The 17,128-nt window shown below is 37.6% G+C and overlaps 2 protein-coding genes across 4 annotated transcripts; both read left to right on the top strand.

The window, feature by feature from the left end:
* Positions 1 to 350: 350 nt before the first annotated feature.
* tex30 (testis expressed 30) lies at positions 351 to 2,951 on the top strand. 2 transcript variants are annotated; one of them, XM_047370504.1, is made up of 5 exons: positions 351 to 446; positions 658 to 894; positions 1,954 to 2,005; positions 2,112 to 2,326; positions 2,707 to 2,951. In XM_047370504.1, the coding sequence occupies exons 1-5, from the start codon at positions 429 to 431 to the stop codon at positions 2,866 to 2,868; spliced, it is 684 nt and encodes a 227-aa protein (XP_047226460.1). In that variant the 5' UTR covers positions 351 to 428; the 3' UTR covers positions 2,869 to 2,951. The 2 variants fall into 2 exon arrangements, with proteins under 2 accessions (XP_047226460.1, XP_047226461.1); XM_047370505.1 differs by lacking the exon at positions 351 to 446 and adding an exon at positions 470 to 579.
* A 364-nt stretch (positions 2,952 to 3,315) lies between these two features.
* nepro (nucleolus and neural progenitor protein) lies at positions 3,316 to 10,058 on the top strand. Of its 2 annotated transcripts, none has more exons than XM_047370502.1 (9): positions 3,316 to 3,555; positions 3,688 to 3,842; positions 4,019 to 4,107; positions 4,702 to 4,830; positions 5,016 to 5,093; positions 6,846 to 7,147; positions 7,265 to 7,305; positions 9,123 to 9,337; positions 9,436 to 10,058. In XM_047370502.1, exons 1-9 carry the CDS (start codon positions 3,468 to 3,470, stop codon positions 9,767 to 9,769), a joined length of 1,431 nt encoding a protein of 476 aa, XP_047226458.1. In that variant the 5' UTR covers positions 3,316 to 3,467; the 3' UTR covers positions 9,770 to 10,058. The 2 variants fall into 2 exon arrangements, with proteins under 2 accessions (XP_047226458.1, XP_047226459.1); XM_047370503.1 differs by having other exon boundaries at positions 3,335 to 3,596.
* The last annotated feature ends 7,070 nt before the right edge of the window (positions 10,059 to 17,128 follow it).

Genomic DNA, 17,128 nt, shown 5'->3' with positions numbered 1-17,128 from the left:
CTTGTGGTTATTCAGCATTTTCACATGAGAAAAATTTAGATGTCAAATTGAAATTCAAATTAACTTGCTGCAGTGGTATTTGTTGACCTGTATTCAGATTTTGTCATGTTACAACCACACAATTCGGTGTATTTATTTTTATTTTTTATTTTATGTTAGACCAACACAGTTGTGAAGGAGAAGGGAAATTGCATTGTTTTCAAAATATTTTACAAAGCGTGGTGGCAGCATCATGCTGCGGGCAATGTGTTATAATGTAGTGAGAATATGTGGCAAGGCTCGACAAGTAATGTTCTCATATTGTGACTTAGCTAGAAATTAAAAATGAATAGTTGTAAAGACTACTCCTAGACGCTAGGTGGCACTCATTGGCATTTGTTTTTTTAAGAGGTGTGTTCAATATATTTTACAGAGAAGGAACGCTTGCAATGGACATGTTTAACGAGGTAAACAAAACACTATGGAAAACTTTTCTTATGATATATGGAAGACTTTATTTAAAATAGACGTTTTGCGGACATATATGCATGAGAATGTAGATGAGAATACACGGATTTCACGTCGTCACAAACATTTCGGGTTTGTATCCTATGTATTTAATTGATTTTACAGATGTAATGACTGCTCGTTTTGCTTTTTAATTTGATGAACTTTCAGGAACTGGTGAAAGTGCCGTTCGGGGCAAAGAGCCTGGACGCAGTCTTGTCTGTCCCAGCCTCGGTGAAAGATGTTCAGACAGCCGTCATACTAACACATGGCGCAGGAGGAGACATGAACTTCAAACATTTGGTTTCTCTTGCACACGCTCTGACATCAGATGGTTTAGTCTGCCTCCGTTTCACATGCAAGGGCTTAAACTTGGGTGACAGAGTTAAAGCTTACAATGCTGTCAGGGTAAGGATTTTTGTTTGTGTTCAAAGAAAGCTGCTGCAACTTCAGAAAGATGAGTAGACTGCCGAAAAATCAATAGACATTTGATATGTTTTGTCACCTTTACAAAAGCATGTCATGATTAGTTTTTCCGTTTGCTTTTGTAAATCATTATTAAAGATTTAAGAAATACCTTTCTGCCCCCAAAAACAGTTCTATTCGCAAAGTCCTCTAATGACGTCACACGAGGCAAACGGCATTTTATGGAAGCGCTTTTATTCATATACATTTTTTTTTTTTTACGTTTTCAATCAAGTTCCTTCTTCAAGGCTGTTCACATGCATTTTGTACATATTTCAGCTGTTTGTGAGTGCATGAATTTCAGTAAAAAGTGGCAACAATAAAACACATGGATGAAGCTTGTGAAGAGGACCAACCAGCTCTGACTGGAACGGAAAGATTTTATTATTGAAGACATTTGGCAATCGTTTAGAACCGATTTGTTTCAAAAATAATGACTGGTTAATGTGCTACATTATAATTAATTTCAGGTCCCAGTAATGCCTTCTGTCGCATCATCCTATATGTCCTTTGAAAAAAGCAAAACACTTCAACATATTACAGTAATATTTATTGCTGTTTTATTTTCTTAATACAGCACATATAAAAATCAAGCACTTTATGTGCTTATGTAGTTTTCTAGAGCGTATTGTCTATTCTGCTCTTTACAGACAGTTTGATTAAAATAAGCTCATATTAGCTTGTCTATTAGTTGGGCTACTGGCCTAAGAAGAGTGATTGGTGGTATGGTGGGTGTGATGGACTTAGAAGTTAAGACTAAGAAAAGTGTTTAGAAATGTCCTAATGTTTTAGCTATATTTTTGTTACTGTGTTCAGACTTTTACAAAGAAATACTGCTCTAAAAATCAAAAATGTATATTTTTCAAATATATTGATATGTACTGAAAAAAAAGCATTTCAAACAGTAAAAGTACAGTATTCTGTTAATCCATTTTGGGGTTTGCAAACATCGGTAAATTCACATTCACTAATCATTTTCATGCACTTGTATTTTTCTTCTAGGATTACTTGAAAACCTTGGTGAGGTTTGAATTAAAAAACATATTTTTTGGAGGTAAATGAAAAATACCATATTTCCAATGTATTCCCACTGACAGGAGCCACTTTGTGTTTTGGAAAAACCACCGCACTAAATAGGCAACCTTTGATGCTAAAATCAGGCAGGTCAATGGGATGCCGTGCTGCTGCAGCCCTCGCCAGGCAGCTGAGCGATGTATCTGAGCATGCAGTGCAGGGCGTCATCTGCCTCTCTTTCCCCCTGCACCCACCAGGAAAGAAGCACACCCATCTCCAGCGGAGTGAAGATTTAAAAATGCTGCCTGAGTGTGTTCGTGTGCTGTTTGTGTCTGGCACCGAGGACAACATGTGCAACAGGGTGAGGGTGAAAATGTTTTAGATTGGATGACAAATTGATCTCCTGACATTGGAAAAAATTGTTTCCAAATCTGCTTTTGTTCTTCTTTCATAATGTTCTGCCATACATTTCCATTATCTCCTATAGTTCATGCTTAGAAGGATATGTCATTCTGGATTTTGCACTGTACTGATCTTACATCAGACTATTCTGTGTGAGCTTTTTGTATGATATCCTTAAAGTTTTGTAGTTATTTTTCTTTGTTGAACTTTCTGCCATAATTCACTATTTTTGTTTTCTGTGACATTAGTAAATCTTTTTACTGCACCAAACTGTGTACTTGAAGAATGAGCGACATGTCAGGCCACAGTGGTGACCTTTCTTCTTTTTTCTTTGGTCAGGGCCTTTTTAATGAAGTTCTAAAAGATATGAAAGCTGACGCTGAGGTTTTCTGGTTACAAGGAGGAAGCCATGGACTGACGGTGAAGGGAAGGTCTGAGGATTCTGTGATGGATGAAGTAAATTTAAAAATCCTCCACTGGATTAAAAAACCTGTGGATTAAAGAAAAAACTATAGGGGAATTACCATTTGATGTTTTTCAATTATTTGTTTCACTTTGTTAAATAAATGATTTTATACCATAAATATGCATGTGACTTAATACTGTTTGCCACATTATCTACTCATAAATTGATTTTAATATCAATGTAGTATCAAATTGTATCAATAAATTGATGGGGTTTTGTTGTATAGTTTGTGAAACACTTTTTTTTTTTCATCTGAAATAGTAAGTTAATTAAGAATACAGAGCATAGACCCAGAAGAGTTCATAATATACTTTGACTCGTGTTTATGAAATAAATTATGCTTAAATAAAAGACAGTCTTTTTCACTTATGCATCTTTTTTGTATTATGTTGCCTACTAGCAATGAAGCTTAAAAACTTCAAAAATAAATAAATAAACAGATATATTTATTTGAGGTTTGTTTACATGGTCTATTTCAGGACAAGAAAACGTTTTAGAAATGATTTTTTCTAATCGTTTCCACAGCGCGTCCCAGAGTTAATATTGTTACTGTTCCTTTAAGACCAACTCTGACGCCTACGTACGTCCAAACGCCATTGGCTATTCCACTTCCGTACATTTCCAGCAGCTAAGCATGGCAGCAGGAGAGCTTTGGAACAGGGTAAACATTTCATATCCCTGTGCGACTTCAACCGTCCGCATACAGTTTACTTCAACAACAGGTTAGAAAGTTAGAACCGAACACGTCTCACGTTGCTGCGTGGTAATTCTGCAGGACATAACACGCAAAACACTCCAGCCTGCAAACCACGTGGGATTGAGGGGATACTGATATTTTACGTTATGTTTTGCAGTTAGAATTTTCAAAGCCCTGCTGTTGGAAAACAACGAGGTTCTGACGCTTCTTCACAGTAAGGTCCTTCAGACGGAGATCCGGGTTCTCTACGAGCTGATGTACATCCTGAACAACAGCTTCAGGGGCAACAAGACCTTCAAGGGTTTGCAGCAGGTGAGACCTGCAGGCAGATACCCCATATTATGTGTCACAGTGTGTGTGCTGGTGATTTAAGACCCTAATGCTAGTGATCTAAGACCTACCAGCCTTTTACAAGTCTCAGAATGTCGAGCAGCAGTAGAAGTTGCAGACTTTCCAATCTTAACTTGAAATCTTTTGATGTCTTACAGGTTGAACAATGTGTAAACAAACTGAAGAATATGAGGCTTGATGGTGCTCTTCAGGACCTGGCAGAACTGTCCCCAAATCGGATTCAAATGTATATTTCAGCTGATCATTGTCGTTATTTTTGTTAAATACATTCCTGTTGTAGCTAACATTAACACACAAACCACATATGAATGTATTTCTATTTCAGAACAAAATGCTATTGACAATAACTATTATTACATGTATATGGCTACATTTTGCATTGAGCTATGCAGAATGTTTCCAAACACAATGACTAATCCTCTTATTGTGATTGCAATATTGAACAAAACAATTGTGATCATAATTCTTTTCACCAAAATTGTGCCACCCTATGAGAAAGTTATGGCAGAATTATAATTATTAAGGGAGTGTTAAAGATAAAATCTGTAATCGCTTTATAGTATTTTCATTATAAAGGCAAAATCTGAAAGGAAATGAGAAATTGTTTCACTGTGATCATTTATTAGAGTAGTGTAAATGAGGATTAAATATATAAACCACACATATTTTAAAATGAGTAGAACATACAAAGTCCCATTGTATAAAATGCATATGCCTAACAGCAGCATAGCATTTTACCATAAGGTTCATGAAGAGGGTGTGTGAGGAATTTACTGTATGTTCCAAGTTGGTTGAAAATTTCTTCTTTTTTTTTTTTTAGGGCGTTGTGCAAGAAGACAGGTGAGTGTGATGTTCCGAGTCAACCCGTTCTGGAGTGGACCTGTCTCAAATTGCTGGGAGCTGGTAAACTGCTCAGCTGCACTTTGTCTCGCTGCAGCAGAGCTTTTACGTATCCTGTTTTAGAGTTCACACTGTTCTGCCGATTAAGATTATTATTTTTTTTTTATATACAAGTCATGGTACCTAAACATTTTATGATGTTTTTTGGAAATGTGGTTATCTCTGCCAGAGATAGGTCTCACTGTCTGCCCAGTTTAGCCACGTTAGTTTGTCCTTAATAGATTCATGTTTCAGACTCGCAAAGCAGCAGATGAAATGGGAGGAGTTTCTCGTGCTGAATTTGGTGATAACCAGCATGCTCAGTCGTTTGTGGTAAGAAGCTGATCAATTTTACATGTCTGCAATAAGGTGTAGGTAGGGGCTAAGCCAGCAAAAAAAACCAACTCTGATGCTACTTTTGAGGATGATTTCTAAGTCAAATGTTGAAGATGTCACAGTTCCGAATTCAGGGAGCGTTCTTGTTTTTCTGACTGGGAATTTGATGGCCTGTGTACCCATACCAATATACGTACCATTGGTAATGTCACATCGAATGGTTTCCTTATTTTACCTGTGGTGTAAGTTGGCTATAAGGGAATGGCTTTGTTGCCCTTAGAAAAGTTGAGATTTTTGTAGGCACACTTAAAAATGAAGTGCTAGGAGTTGTTCATGCAAACACCTATAAATATTTTCTTGATATATGTTGTTGGCATGATGACTACTAATGTCTAATTCTAAGTGTTTGATAATATTATGGTATATAACCATTATATTATTAAAATAGCAAAAAAACATTTCATTTTATTTTACAATCACAAAAACATTTCTAATTTAAATTATTTTAATTAAAAAAAGAGTGTCTTCAGTCTGAGGTTTCTTCAGACTCGTAGTACAGACCGCTGCAAGAGATCCTTCCTGCCTATTACCATCTACAAAGACTATTTTAAGAAAGGTAGATGGTGTTAGTTAAAACATTTGATTTCCCTTAGGATTATTAAAGTACATTGAATTGAACTTTCAGCTGAATATGAAAGTTTTCAGACATAAAATAGTTTTTTTCCAGAGATGTAAATTTTATCAGGACCGACAATACAAAAACACCTTAATGTCTATTTTGATGTATTCTAATGCAGCATTTTTCAACCCTGGTCTGCAAGGCACACTACCCTGCATGTTTTAGATGGTTCTCTGCTTTTACACACTTAATTCAGATGGTTGCAGTTCCAAACACCTGATAATCGGCTATCAATTGAAATCAGGTGTGCTGAGGCAAGAAAAACGTCTAAAATCGGCAGGGCAGAGTGCTTGGAGGAGCACGGTTGAAAAACATTGTTCTAATGATTAACTAAGAAAAAATAAATAAATGGTCTTAGTATTTTAAATGTTGACATTTTTATTTATCACTAGGTTACTCTCTGCATTATAATTTTCCCTCCTTAACAAGCATAAAAAATAATGTGTACTGATATTTGCTTTAAGACTGATAACTGACAACACACACAGCTTCTTAAAAGAGCATCTCATTTGTCAGTGGGATATTTTAACCACTACTTGAATTAAATGCCAAAGTTTGGGGCGACAGCGGTAAGGATCACCCTAAGAAATCGGATTCTGCCTAAGTAGTCAGTGGTAAATGTTACTGAGCTGTAAAAACATTGGTGACAGGAAACAATACTGGTGAATATACTTCTGGAAAAATGATTATCTATATGACAGAAATGGAAGCTGTTCAAATACCTCCTGTTTCAGAGTCTTTTCTCTGTGGGACTGTAAAGTTTATAGCTCCAACTGTGCCCCAATATGCTTTGGTCTATGATTGATTTTTGTGAAGCAGGAGTACATAACAGCTATTTCTGCCAATTTTAGCAGCCATTTTTATTGGAGCTAATTAATGCTGCAGGAAAAGACTATGAAAACCCTCTGCAAATACATTCTTAGCTTCATGGTGTTGTGTATTGTATATTCATTAACGTAAACTGTTTTAAAGAACATACAAACTGGTAAAACATTAATATTCTTTGGATGCAAAAAAGTTTTTTTTTCTTTTTGAATAAAATGATCATTCTGTTTGTTTTATGTCATCAGGGTATTTTTCCGTGGTTTACTGGTCAGCCTAACCAATCTGTACCAGCAGCTCCTCAAACTCCTGGAAGCTGTCGCCCAAGCCCAGCCGATGCCCTACCTGACCGACATGGTCTTGCCAGCAGATATGGTTGAGTTCCTGGGTCCCTCTGATGCTTTCATGCTGAAGAAGCATCCAGCATTTCACGCTTATCTCAAAGATCAGAAAGCGGAACCGCAAACATGGAAGAAAGCCTCATCTAAATTCACAAACAAGAAACGGATGATAATTGTTAAAGAAGACCTTGGGATTTCTGTTGAAAGAGGTACCTGATAATTCACTAAAGCAAGCAATTGGACAGACTAAATATCTCAATTTATCAGGTGTAACTTGCAAAATTTGTCTCTTTATAACCAATTCTTATTCAAAAATCTGTTTGCAGCTGTCAATTTTGATGCCTATGTCCAGCTTTCTTTCAGCAAGGTTAGTGAAATAAGCAAAATGTTTATTCTTTTAACATCTGTCATATACAGTCCTCTCCACATGTAATCCCACTCTTGTTAAAGATGTGTACAAGCCTTAAAATAAACGGTTATTGCAATAGTATATTTTTTTCACAGACAATTTTAGGACAATTCAGCCTTCAAAGTAGATTCATTCATATTTTTAACAAAGCTTTTCTCGTCATACTTTACTTTTATAAGTTGTCCATAAACTTCTAATTTGTAATCAATGGCTTCCTTGTGCCCATTTCTTTTAGTCACTTCTTAAAAAGAAAAGACTAGAGAACACTTTTTGTCCTGTAAAGTAGATAATTGCTGGTCCTCATAAATCATAAATTAGCAAATTTTCTAATCTTTCCCATATCCACAGTCAGAGCATCAATTAAACAGTTTAAAACATTTGGAGCTGTGAGAAATGAGGCTGCAATAGAACCCAAGTTTATCTTTCCACCACACCATGAGCAGGATGCTAAGAGAGGCAAAAATAAAACTCACCATTAGGGACCTACAGCATAGCGTGGCATGTTTCCATAACAACCACTAGACACAAGCCAATCAGTTGTCTAGAATGAATGCCAGGAAAAGATCATTTCTGTTCTACCATCACAAACGTAAACGTGGACCTTGCTAACCTGTGAGGGGAACTCTAACTGCAACCATGTGGTTTCGTCAGATGAGACTGTGTTTTCAAAACAAGCTAGTCTACGGGACTCTGATTGATTGGATCATGAATATTGCAGAATTTGACACATTCACTTGGTCTGGTTTACTTTCACGCTTCACTTTTGGAACCGAACCAACAGGATGTAAAGTTTCACCAACAGCTCGTCTTTTGGGAAGCTATCACAAGAAGCATTATGAGCAGCAGTTGAGGCAACAAGCTATCCTGTATGTTAATATGATATATTATAACTGGAGAGGGAGAGACTACAACATACTGGTGTGTTTACACAGACGCAGAGTGAGAATTTGTTTTCAGATCGTCTGTGCATCGGTTAATCATACAAAAAAGTTATGGCACGTACTATAAATGCATTGCTTTTTTTCCAAACTTAATTAATTACGTAATTGTGGGTCTGCACGGTGGCCCAGTGGGTAGCACTGTTACATTGAAGCAAGAAGGTCCTGAGTTCGTCTCCCGGTCGGGGTCTGCATGGAATTTGCATGTTCTCCCCATGCATGCGTGGGTTCTCTCCGGGTACTCCGGCTTCCACCCGTGTCCCACAGTCCAAAGACATGCCTGTTAGGTTAATTGGTCTCACTAGATTGCCCTTAGTGTGAATGAGTGTGTGCTTGGTTGTGTGTGTGTTGCCCTGCGATGGACTGGCGACCTGTCCAGGGCGTACCCGGCCTCTCGCCCATAGACTGCTGGAGATAGGCACTAACTTCCCCGTGACTCACTATGGAATAAGTGGTATAGAAAATGACTGACTAATTGTGATTGACCTAAATAATCTTGATAGAATTTTTCCCATTATGGAGCAGCCCTAGGAGATAGGACTCTGGATGATAAAATTATGGTGCCTCTGCATGCTCCAATCTGGTGAAATTTTTAATGTTTTAAATGTTTTAAAGTATGGCACCAGTTACGTTATTAAAAACAATAATTTTAAGTGTGGGATGTTTTATCCTTGACTAAAAAATGTTGCAAGATAAAATAAGTTTCTCAGTTGTTTTTCTTTCAGTTTAAGATTAAGATGAATTCATTTTAGGGCTTTTTACACATCTTTCCAAGAGGAGGGCACTGTATTTAGGTCTTCTTATGTACCTAATAATTATCTCATTTTTCTCACAAAGAGTAAGTCTGTCTCAGAAGAATTGAGTAAAAATACCAAGAAAGAAAAGTTCAAGAAACAAGCAGGTGAAGCTACTACATTTACACTCATGTCTGCCAACCTGGAGGAGATAATTCAATGGTGCAGATCTAAAAGAATGAGGAAGACACAATGTCTCCTTACATTCCTGCGATTAAAGTGCCAAAAGATGAAGTGTCTGGAAGCAGCAGGATACAAGTAAGATGAATAAAACATAAAATTGTTCAGCCATGACTTTCAACTTCTGTGACACATTTTGAATGCTAACTGCTCTCATTATCTGCCCTTTTACTCAGTGTTCAGAGGAAGCTTCGGGTCTTCAGGCAAGAAGTGTGCCAGGCTTTATCTCCCCAGGGATCAGCAGGGAGGACTTTTCGTTTTCTGACTGCGACGAAGAGGATGGCTGGCCAAAGAAGTCGTTTGCAATCGCTCAGGAAAAGATTTATAGTATCTAGAGCCAGGACTGATTTAAAGACGACACAACTGCTTGGACGACAAAAAGAGACTGAGCTGCAGATGTATTTTAAAGATATTCAGAAAAGTAGAGCCACAAGCAGGACAGCATTACAGATCACTAACTCGGATAGCAGTGATGACATAGATGATATATTTGCAATTGCGGGCTTGTGACACTTTTAAAACCAAGACAACCGAGTTGACAATGTAGAGTGAAGGTCAGTCCTCTGTGTAAAGTGCATACATGCTGCTAAGTGTAATATAAGAACAGATATATTTACATTTAACACCTGTTAAACCTTTGCACCTCATCACAGATTTGCAGATGCATCTCAATAAATTAGGATAGATTTGAAAAGTGACTTCTTTTTGTTGAGTTAATTCAGAAAGTGAAACTCTAACTTTGTTATTTTTAATGACAATGACATACAGTTAATGAAAATGATTTATCCCAAGACCTTAACAGTAATTTTTTGTCCTTTTTATTCTTAACCTAAGCCTAAAATATTTTTCAGATTAGCTTAAAAGGCTAAATGTCCATGAATCACGTGGAAATACTGTCCATACGGCAAGCTGTTTATATGCGTTTTAATAATCTCATGTTGCCTGTCAACACAAAGCATCACAGTTCAAACATAAAGTGACTTATTACGACCTGTAGAAACAGAAGATAATAGTGAATGGATGTCACTTGTGTTGATGTTTCCCGCATCACAGGATGTTGTTGGCCAATAATGAGAACTCATGATTATTTCCAGAGTGATTGGGATCTTCTTGTTGAGGTCTTTGCAGCCTTGATGACAGTAATGTTTTACAATAGGAATGAAGGCCTGCAGACGCTCAGCACCATTTTTCCCTTGCCAAAGACAACACAGGTCCTCGCTAACTGCTGCTTTTTATTTCTTTGAAAATGTGACCATGTCTAGTTGTGGTCATAGTTAATTGTGAGCCAAAATATTTTTCTCATGTGTTGATGACCTGACTGTCAGCATCTTGCCTCTGAAGTCACTTAGATATCAAAGTGCTTTTCAAAGTATGGATACAGAATGTAAGTGTTTAAGTACAGCAAGTTCATTAATTAACGATACTGCATCTAAGTGAGATGCTCACCATTTACTGTATTTCCAGTAAATATCTCCAAATCATGTACTTGGTTATGAGATGCTTTAGCTATACCTTAAAAGCTTTTTTAAGACCATGTGGATATAAGGCAGCATTAGTGGTGCTTCAGTGCAGGAAGACCATCTGTACTTCCCTCAACCATGAGGTACCTAATATAAAATGACTGTAAAGGAGTGGTCCCTTGTTCTAATAGCATATTGTAGTAAATGAATGGTTCCTTTTCTGATAACATATGACTGTAAAATGAATGGTTCCTTTTCTGATAACATGACTGTAAAATGAATGGTTCCTCATGCTTCATGTCAGTATTTAAACTCCAAAGCGTTTTGTTTGTATTTGAGGCTTTGTAGATGTGTCATGTATTGCTGCTATTACTACTGTACAGTAGGTTCTAATGCAAGAGGGAGAAAACGTAAGTGTGTACTCATGTGCTGTTTCCCCACCTTGTACCAGGGTTGAGGTTCACATATCTAGTGCTTTGCAACAGTATATACTACTTCAACTTTTTCACCTAAATATATGTTTTTAGGATTTTCCAGGGTTCTTATTCAGCATGGAAAAGTATATAATTTGCTTTTATCATTTTCCAGGTCTGGAGAAGTTGAGAACCAGGAAATTTAAGTATGGGGAAAACTTGATTTTCCATAGCTTTTCCCTTCTTTCATTTTCTAAATAATATGTCTAATAATCCTTAATACATGCATTAATTTTATCATTGATTTATAGTATTTTGCCAAATTACACCTTAATTTGAACATTTTACCCATCAGTAGTTTGATTTATGACCAAATGACTGAATACACACTAACTCAAAAATCTAAAAGGGGCTTTTTACTCCCTGATGATGGTGTCTAAACAATTTTAAACACAGGCTGAATTTGGATCTGTGGCTCTTTAACTGGGTCTAAAATGCCAAGCACTAAAACCATGATTTTGAGAGTTATTTTTTTTTTTACTAAATAAATTTACTAAAGTTCACAAATTGTGCTTTGAGGCAACTGCATTTGGCCTAAGATACGCTAATATTTTTTTGACAAATCCAGGAGTTACAGATTTTGAAACGGAGCTCATCTAAGTTAGCAAGAATGCCACAGAGCAGTAGTGAAATGTCCCTACATTTAAAAATCAAAAACCAACTTTAGAATTTTTTCCAGATTGTATGGAACCTACAGACAATAAGACCTTAGTACTATTCCAACAGTTTCAAGGTTAATGGTTTGTATTCAAATGCCTAAAATACTATAAAAAAGCTGGGAAACAATCCAAATATTTAGGTCTGGAAAAATCTGGAATTTTCTCATGAAAAATGTGTAGGAAGTTTGTTCAACCAACACAAACTAGGTGCCCTGGGGTTTTTGGGTTTCTCTCTGTCTCTGTTGTTGAAGAAGCAGACATCCAGGGTGTTATATATATACACAGGTCCTTCTCAAAATATTAGCATATTGTGATAAAGTTCATTATTTTCCATAATGTCATGATGAAAATTTAACATTTATATATTTTAGATTCTTTGCACACTAACTGAAATATTTCAGGTCTTTTATTGTCTTAATACGGATGATTTTGGCATACAGCTCATGAAAACCCAAAATTCCTATCTCACAAAATTAGCATATTTCATCCGACCAATAAAAGAAAAGTGTTTTTAATACAAAAAACGTCAACCTTCAAATAATCATGTACAGTTATGCACTCAATACTTGGTCGGTAATCCTTTTGCAGAAGTGACTGCTTCAATGCGGCGTGGCATGGAGGCAATCAGCCTGTGGCACTGCTGAGGTCTTATGGAAGCCCAGGATGCTTCGATAGCGGCCTTTAGCTCATCCAGAGTGTTGGGTCTTGAGTCTCTCAATGTTCTCTTCACAATATCCCACAGATTCTCTATGGGGTTCAGGTCAGGAGAGTTGGCAGGCCAATTGAGCACAGTGATACCATGGTCAGTAAACCATTTACCAGTGGTTTTGACACTGAGCAGGTGCCAGGTTGTGCTGAAAAATGAAATCTTCATCTCCATAAAGCTTTTCAGCAGATGGAAGCATGAAGTGCTCCAAAATCTCCTGATAGCTAGCTGCATTGACCCTGCCCTTGATAAAACACAGTGGACCAACACCAGCAGCTGACACGGCACCCCAGACCATCACTGACTGTGGGTACTTGACACTGGACTTCTGGCATTTGGCATTTCCTTCTCCCCAGTCTTCCTCCAGACTCTGGCATCTTGATTTCCGAATGACATGCAGAATTTGTTTTCATCCGAAAAAAGTACTTTGGACCACTGAGCAACAGTCCAGTGCTGCTTCTCTGTAGCCCAGGTCTGGGGAATGCGGCACCTGTAGCCCATTTCCTGCACACGCCTGTGCACGGTGGCTCTGGATGTTTCTACTCCAGACTCAGTCCACTGCTTCCGTAGGTCCCCCAAGGTCTGGAATCGGCCCTTCTCCACAATCTTCCTCAGGGTCCGGTCACCTCTTCTCATTGTGCAGCGTTTTCTGCCACACTTTTTCCTTCCCACAGACTTCCCACTGAGGTGCCTTGATACAGCACTCTGGGAACAGCCTATTCGTTCAGAAATTTCTTTCTGTGTCTTACCCTCTTGCTTGAGGGTGTCAATAGTGGCCTTCTGGACAGCAGTCAGGTCGGCAGTCTTACCCATGATTGGGGTTTTGAGTGATGAACCAGGCTGGGAGTTTTAAAGGCCTCAGGAATCTTTTGCAGGTGTTTAGAGTTAACTCATTGATTCAGATGATTAGGTTCATAGCTCGTTTAGAGACCCTTTTAATGATATGCAAATTTTGTGAGATAGGAATTTTGGGTTTTCATGAGCTGTATGCCAAAATCATCCGTATTAAGACAATGAAAGACCTGAAATATTTCAGTTAGTGTGCAATGAATCTAAAATATATGAATGTTAAATTTTCATCATGACATTATGGAAAATAATGAACTTTATCACAATATGTTAATATTTTGAGAAGGACCTGTATATATATATAAATATATATATATATATATACACACACTCAGTACTCGGACAACAATTCTGAGTCTTACTCTGCCAGAAAGGGTACATAAAAAAAAAACTTGAGCAATTGTGTTTACCCTCTTTACTCAAATACTCCTAAATGAAGTCTAGTGCAGCCAGTTGCCTTCTAATGTGGTTAATTTCATCCCAGTATAAATACATCTGTCTCCAGAGGTGTCTTACAAAATGAATGGCATCATAAAGACCAAGGAACACACCAGACAGGTCACGGACCCATTGTGGGCATACTTTTCTTCTGCAGGGACAGAGTTGATGGAAAAATTTAAATGTAGGGCAATTCTGGAAGAAAATCTGTTGGGGCTTGCAAAAGTATTCAACCTGGGATGGTTGACAATGACCTTAAACATACAGTAAGAGTGAAAGAAGAAAGGTTTTGATCACAGTATCTTCATCTGTTAAAATGGCCAACACAAAGTCCAAACCTGAAAGATTAAGAACACTGGTAGAGACAAATCCCAAATGTTTGCAGCTGTCACTGCAAGTCGTGCTTCTACAAAGTATTGACTAAGATGAGTTGAATACAAATGCATGTCACATTTTTGACATTTTCATTTGTAAAAAAACATCACATTAAAATCCCAATGGAATACTTTGTGATTTGTAGTTGCATCGTGACAAAAGGTTAAAGTTCAAGGTTTATGAATACATTTGCGAGGCGCTGTCTAACAAACAGAAGGACTTTACCATTATGTCTTTTTTATTGTTTTCTGTTACGGATCACAACAGCTAGAAAAGTCACCATCTCAAATCTAATGTCAAGATCAAAGTCACAGAATGCCCTGTTATAGCTCTGCAAACACAAAATATATCCCTTTGTAAATTACAGAAGCTACACTATGGTCAGCTGCTATAATGGATTCTGGATTAATGATTTTAAACAATCTTAATATTGAAACCCATGAGATCCTGATTATTCAGATAATATTAAATACAGGTCCTTCTCAAAATATTAGCATATTGAGATAAAGTTCATTATTTTCCATAATGTCATGATGAAAATTTAACATTCATATATTTTAGATTAATTGCACACTAACTGAAATATTTCAGGTCTTTTATTGTCTTAATACGGATGATTTTGGCATACAGCTCATGAAAACCCAAAATTCCTATCTCACAAAATTAGCATATTTCATCCGACCAATAAAAGAAAAGTGTTTTTAATACAAAAAAACGTCAACCTTCAAATAATCATGTACAGTTATGCACTCAATACTTGGTTGGGAATCCTTTGGCAGAAATGACTGCTTCAATGCGGCGTGGCATGGAGGCAATCAGCCTGTGGCACTGCTGAGGTCTTATGGAGGCCCAGGATGCTTCGATAGCGGCCTTTAGCTCATCCAGAGTGTTGGGTCTTGAGTCTCTCAACGTTCTCTTCACAATATCCCACAGATTCTCTATGGGGTTCAGGTCAGGAGAGTTGGCAGGCCAATTGAGCCCAGTGATACCATGATCAGTAAACCATTTACCAGTGGTTTCGGCACTGTGAGCAGGTGCCAGGTCGTGCTGAAAAATGAAATCTTCATCTCCATAAAGCTTTTCAGCAGATGGAAGCATAAAGTGCTCCAAAATCTCCAGATAGCTAGCTGCATTGACCCTGCCCTTGATAAAACACAGTGGACCAACACCAGCAGCTGACACGGCACCCCAGACCATCACTGACTGTGGGTACTTGACACTGGACTTCTGGCATTTTGGCATTTCCTTCTCCCCAGTCTTCCTCCAGACTCTGGCACCTTGATTTCCGAATGACATGCAGAATTTGCTTTCATCCGAAAAAAGTACTTTGGACCACTGAGCAACAGTCCAGTGCTGCTTCTCTGTAGCCCAGGTCAGGCGCTTCTGCCGCTGTTTCTGGTTCAAAAGTGGCTTGACCTGGGGAATGCGGCACCTGTAGCCCATTTCCTGCACACGCCTGTGCACCGTGGCTCTGGATGTTTTTACTCCAGACTCAGTCCACTGCTTCCGCAGGTCCCCCAAGGTCTGGAATCGGCCCTTCTCCACAATCTTCCTCAGGGTCCGGTCACCTCTTCTCGTTGTGCAGCGTTTTCTCCACACTTTTTCCTTCCCACAGACTTCCCACTGAGGTGCCTTGATACAGCACTCTGGGAACAGCCTATTCGTTCAGAAATTTCTTTCTGTGTCTTACCCTCTTGCTTGAGGGTGTCAATAGTGGCCTTCTGGACAGCAGTCAGGTCGGCAGTCTTACCCATGATTGGGGTTTTGAGTGATGAACCAGGCTGGGAGTTTTAAAGGCCTCAGGAATCTTTTGCAGGTGTTTAGAGTTAACTCGTTGATTCAGATGATTAGGTTCATAGCTCGTTTAGAGACCCTTTTAATAATATGCTAATTTTGTGAGATAGGAATTTTGGGTTTTCATGAGCTGTATGCCAAAATCATCTGTATTAAGACAATAAAAGACCTGAAATATTTCAGTTAGTGTGCAATGAATCTAAAACATATGAATGTTAAATTTTCATCATCACATTATGGAAAATAATGAACTTTATCACAATATGCTAATATTATGAGAAGGACCTGTAGCATGATGTTTTTTTGAGTGAGAATAAAACACACTGGTACTGCTGCCATGGCTCTAACTTAGCAGTTGGTAACAGTTTGTTTTAAAGCTGAGATGTTAACATTTATTATATCAGTAAAATCAGACAAAGATCAAGGTTCACTGGGTGTAAAGTTAGGATCCCATCGTTGCACTGAGTTCTGAATGCATATTAAAGAGGCTAAAACACAAGATTTACTTTCCTTTACAAAAATAACAATTTTGTTGCAATTTTGAAAGCGTGTACTGTATTCTATTATACGTGGTTTACTGGATATTTGTCTTCCATGCAAAAATATGGTTTTAATATATTTTTTTACATTTTAACATAAATCTCAAGTTTAGTTTTTTTCATGTTACCATATATATTTTAGACTAGTAGGAAGAAAATTACAATAATTAGACATTTTTAAAAAAGCTGCACTGTTAAAATGTTTATAAGAATAAGAAGATCTCTAATACAAGCCTTGCATTTGCAGGCTTTTCTATCTGAATTCAGCATTTGAGTATGGTCCTTTTACGCATTAAACACGCTTAAAACAGTAAGTGTTTGCTGGCATGGTTGTTTCTGTGTCTGTCTCTTGGCCTTGTGATGGTTACATCTGATCGCTAACCAAAGAAAATCTGACTGTCTTTAGTTTTATTTAAAATTGCAATGATTTTACTTTTTACACTGGTTATATGGGGCTTTCAGAACGATATAGACTGTTCCTGTTCTTCCAACATGACTTTTAGAATTAGATGGAAAACTCACGCAAGATCCTGTTTTTGTATAAAAAGTTGGTATTTGTTGTCAATTTTTGTTCCC

This window comes from Girardinichthys multiradiatus, chromosome 7, assembly GCF_021462225.1.
Source record: "Girardinichthys multiradiatus isolate DD_20200921_A chromosome 7, DD_fGirMul_XY1, whole genome shotgun sequence".
Taxonomy (NCBI): domain Eukaryota; kingdom Metazoa; phylum Chordata; class Actinopteri; order Cyprinodontiformes; family Goodeidae; genus Girardinichthys; species Girardinichthys multiradiatus.
This window is presented reverse-complemented; position numbering and strand designations above follow the sequence as displayed.

Bases quoted from the DNA above. Each gene is read 5' to 3' on its own strand.
- tex30 (XM_047370504.1), top strand. The intron at 895-1,953 runs GTAAGGATTTTT...TTTTTCTTCTAG, and splicing joins AAGCTTACAATGCTGTCAGG to GATTACTTGAAAACCTTGGT. The intron at 2,006-2,111 runs GTAAATGAAAAA...TGCTAAAATCAG, and splicing joins AAAAAACATATTTTTTGGAG to GCAGGTCAATGGGATGCCGT.
- nepro (XM_047370502.1), top strand. From the start codon at position 3,468: ATGGCAGCAGGAGAGCTTTGGAACAGGGTAAACATTTCATATCCCTGT. The intron at 3,556-3,687 runs GTTAGAAAGTTA...TATGTTTTGCAG, and splicing joins ACAGTTTACTTCAACAACAG to TTAGAATTTTCAAAGCCCTG. The intron at 7,148-7,264 runs GTACCTGATAAT...ATCTGTTTGCAG, and splicing joins TGGGATTTCTGTTGAAAGAG to CTGTCAATTTTGATGCCTAT.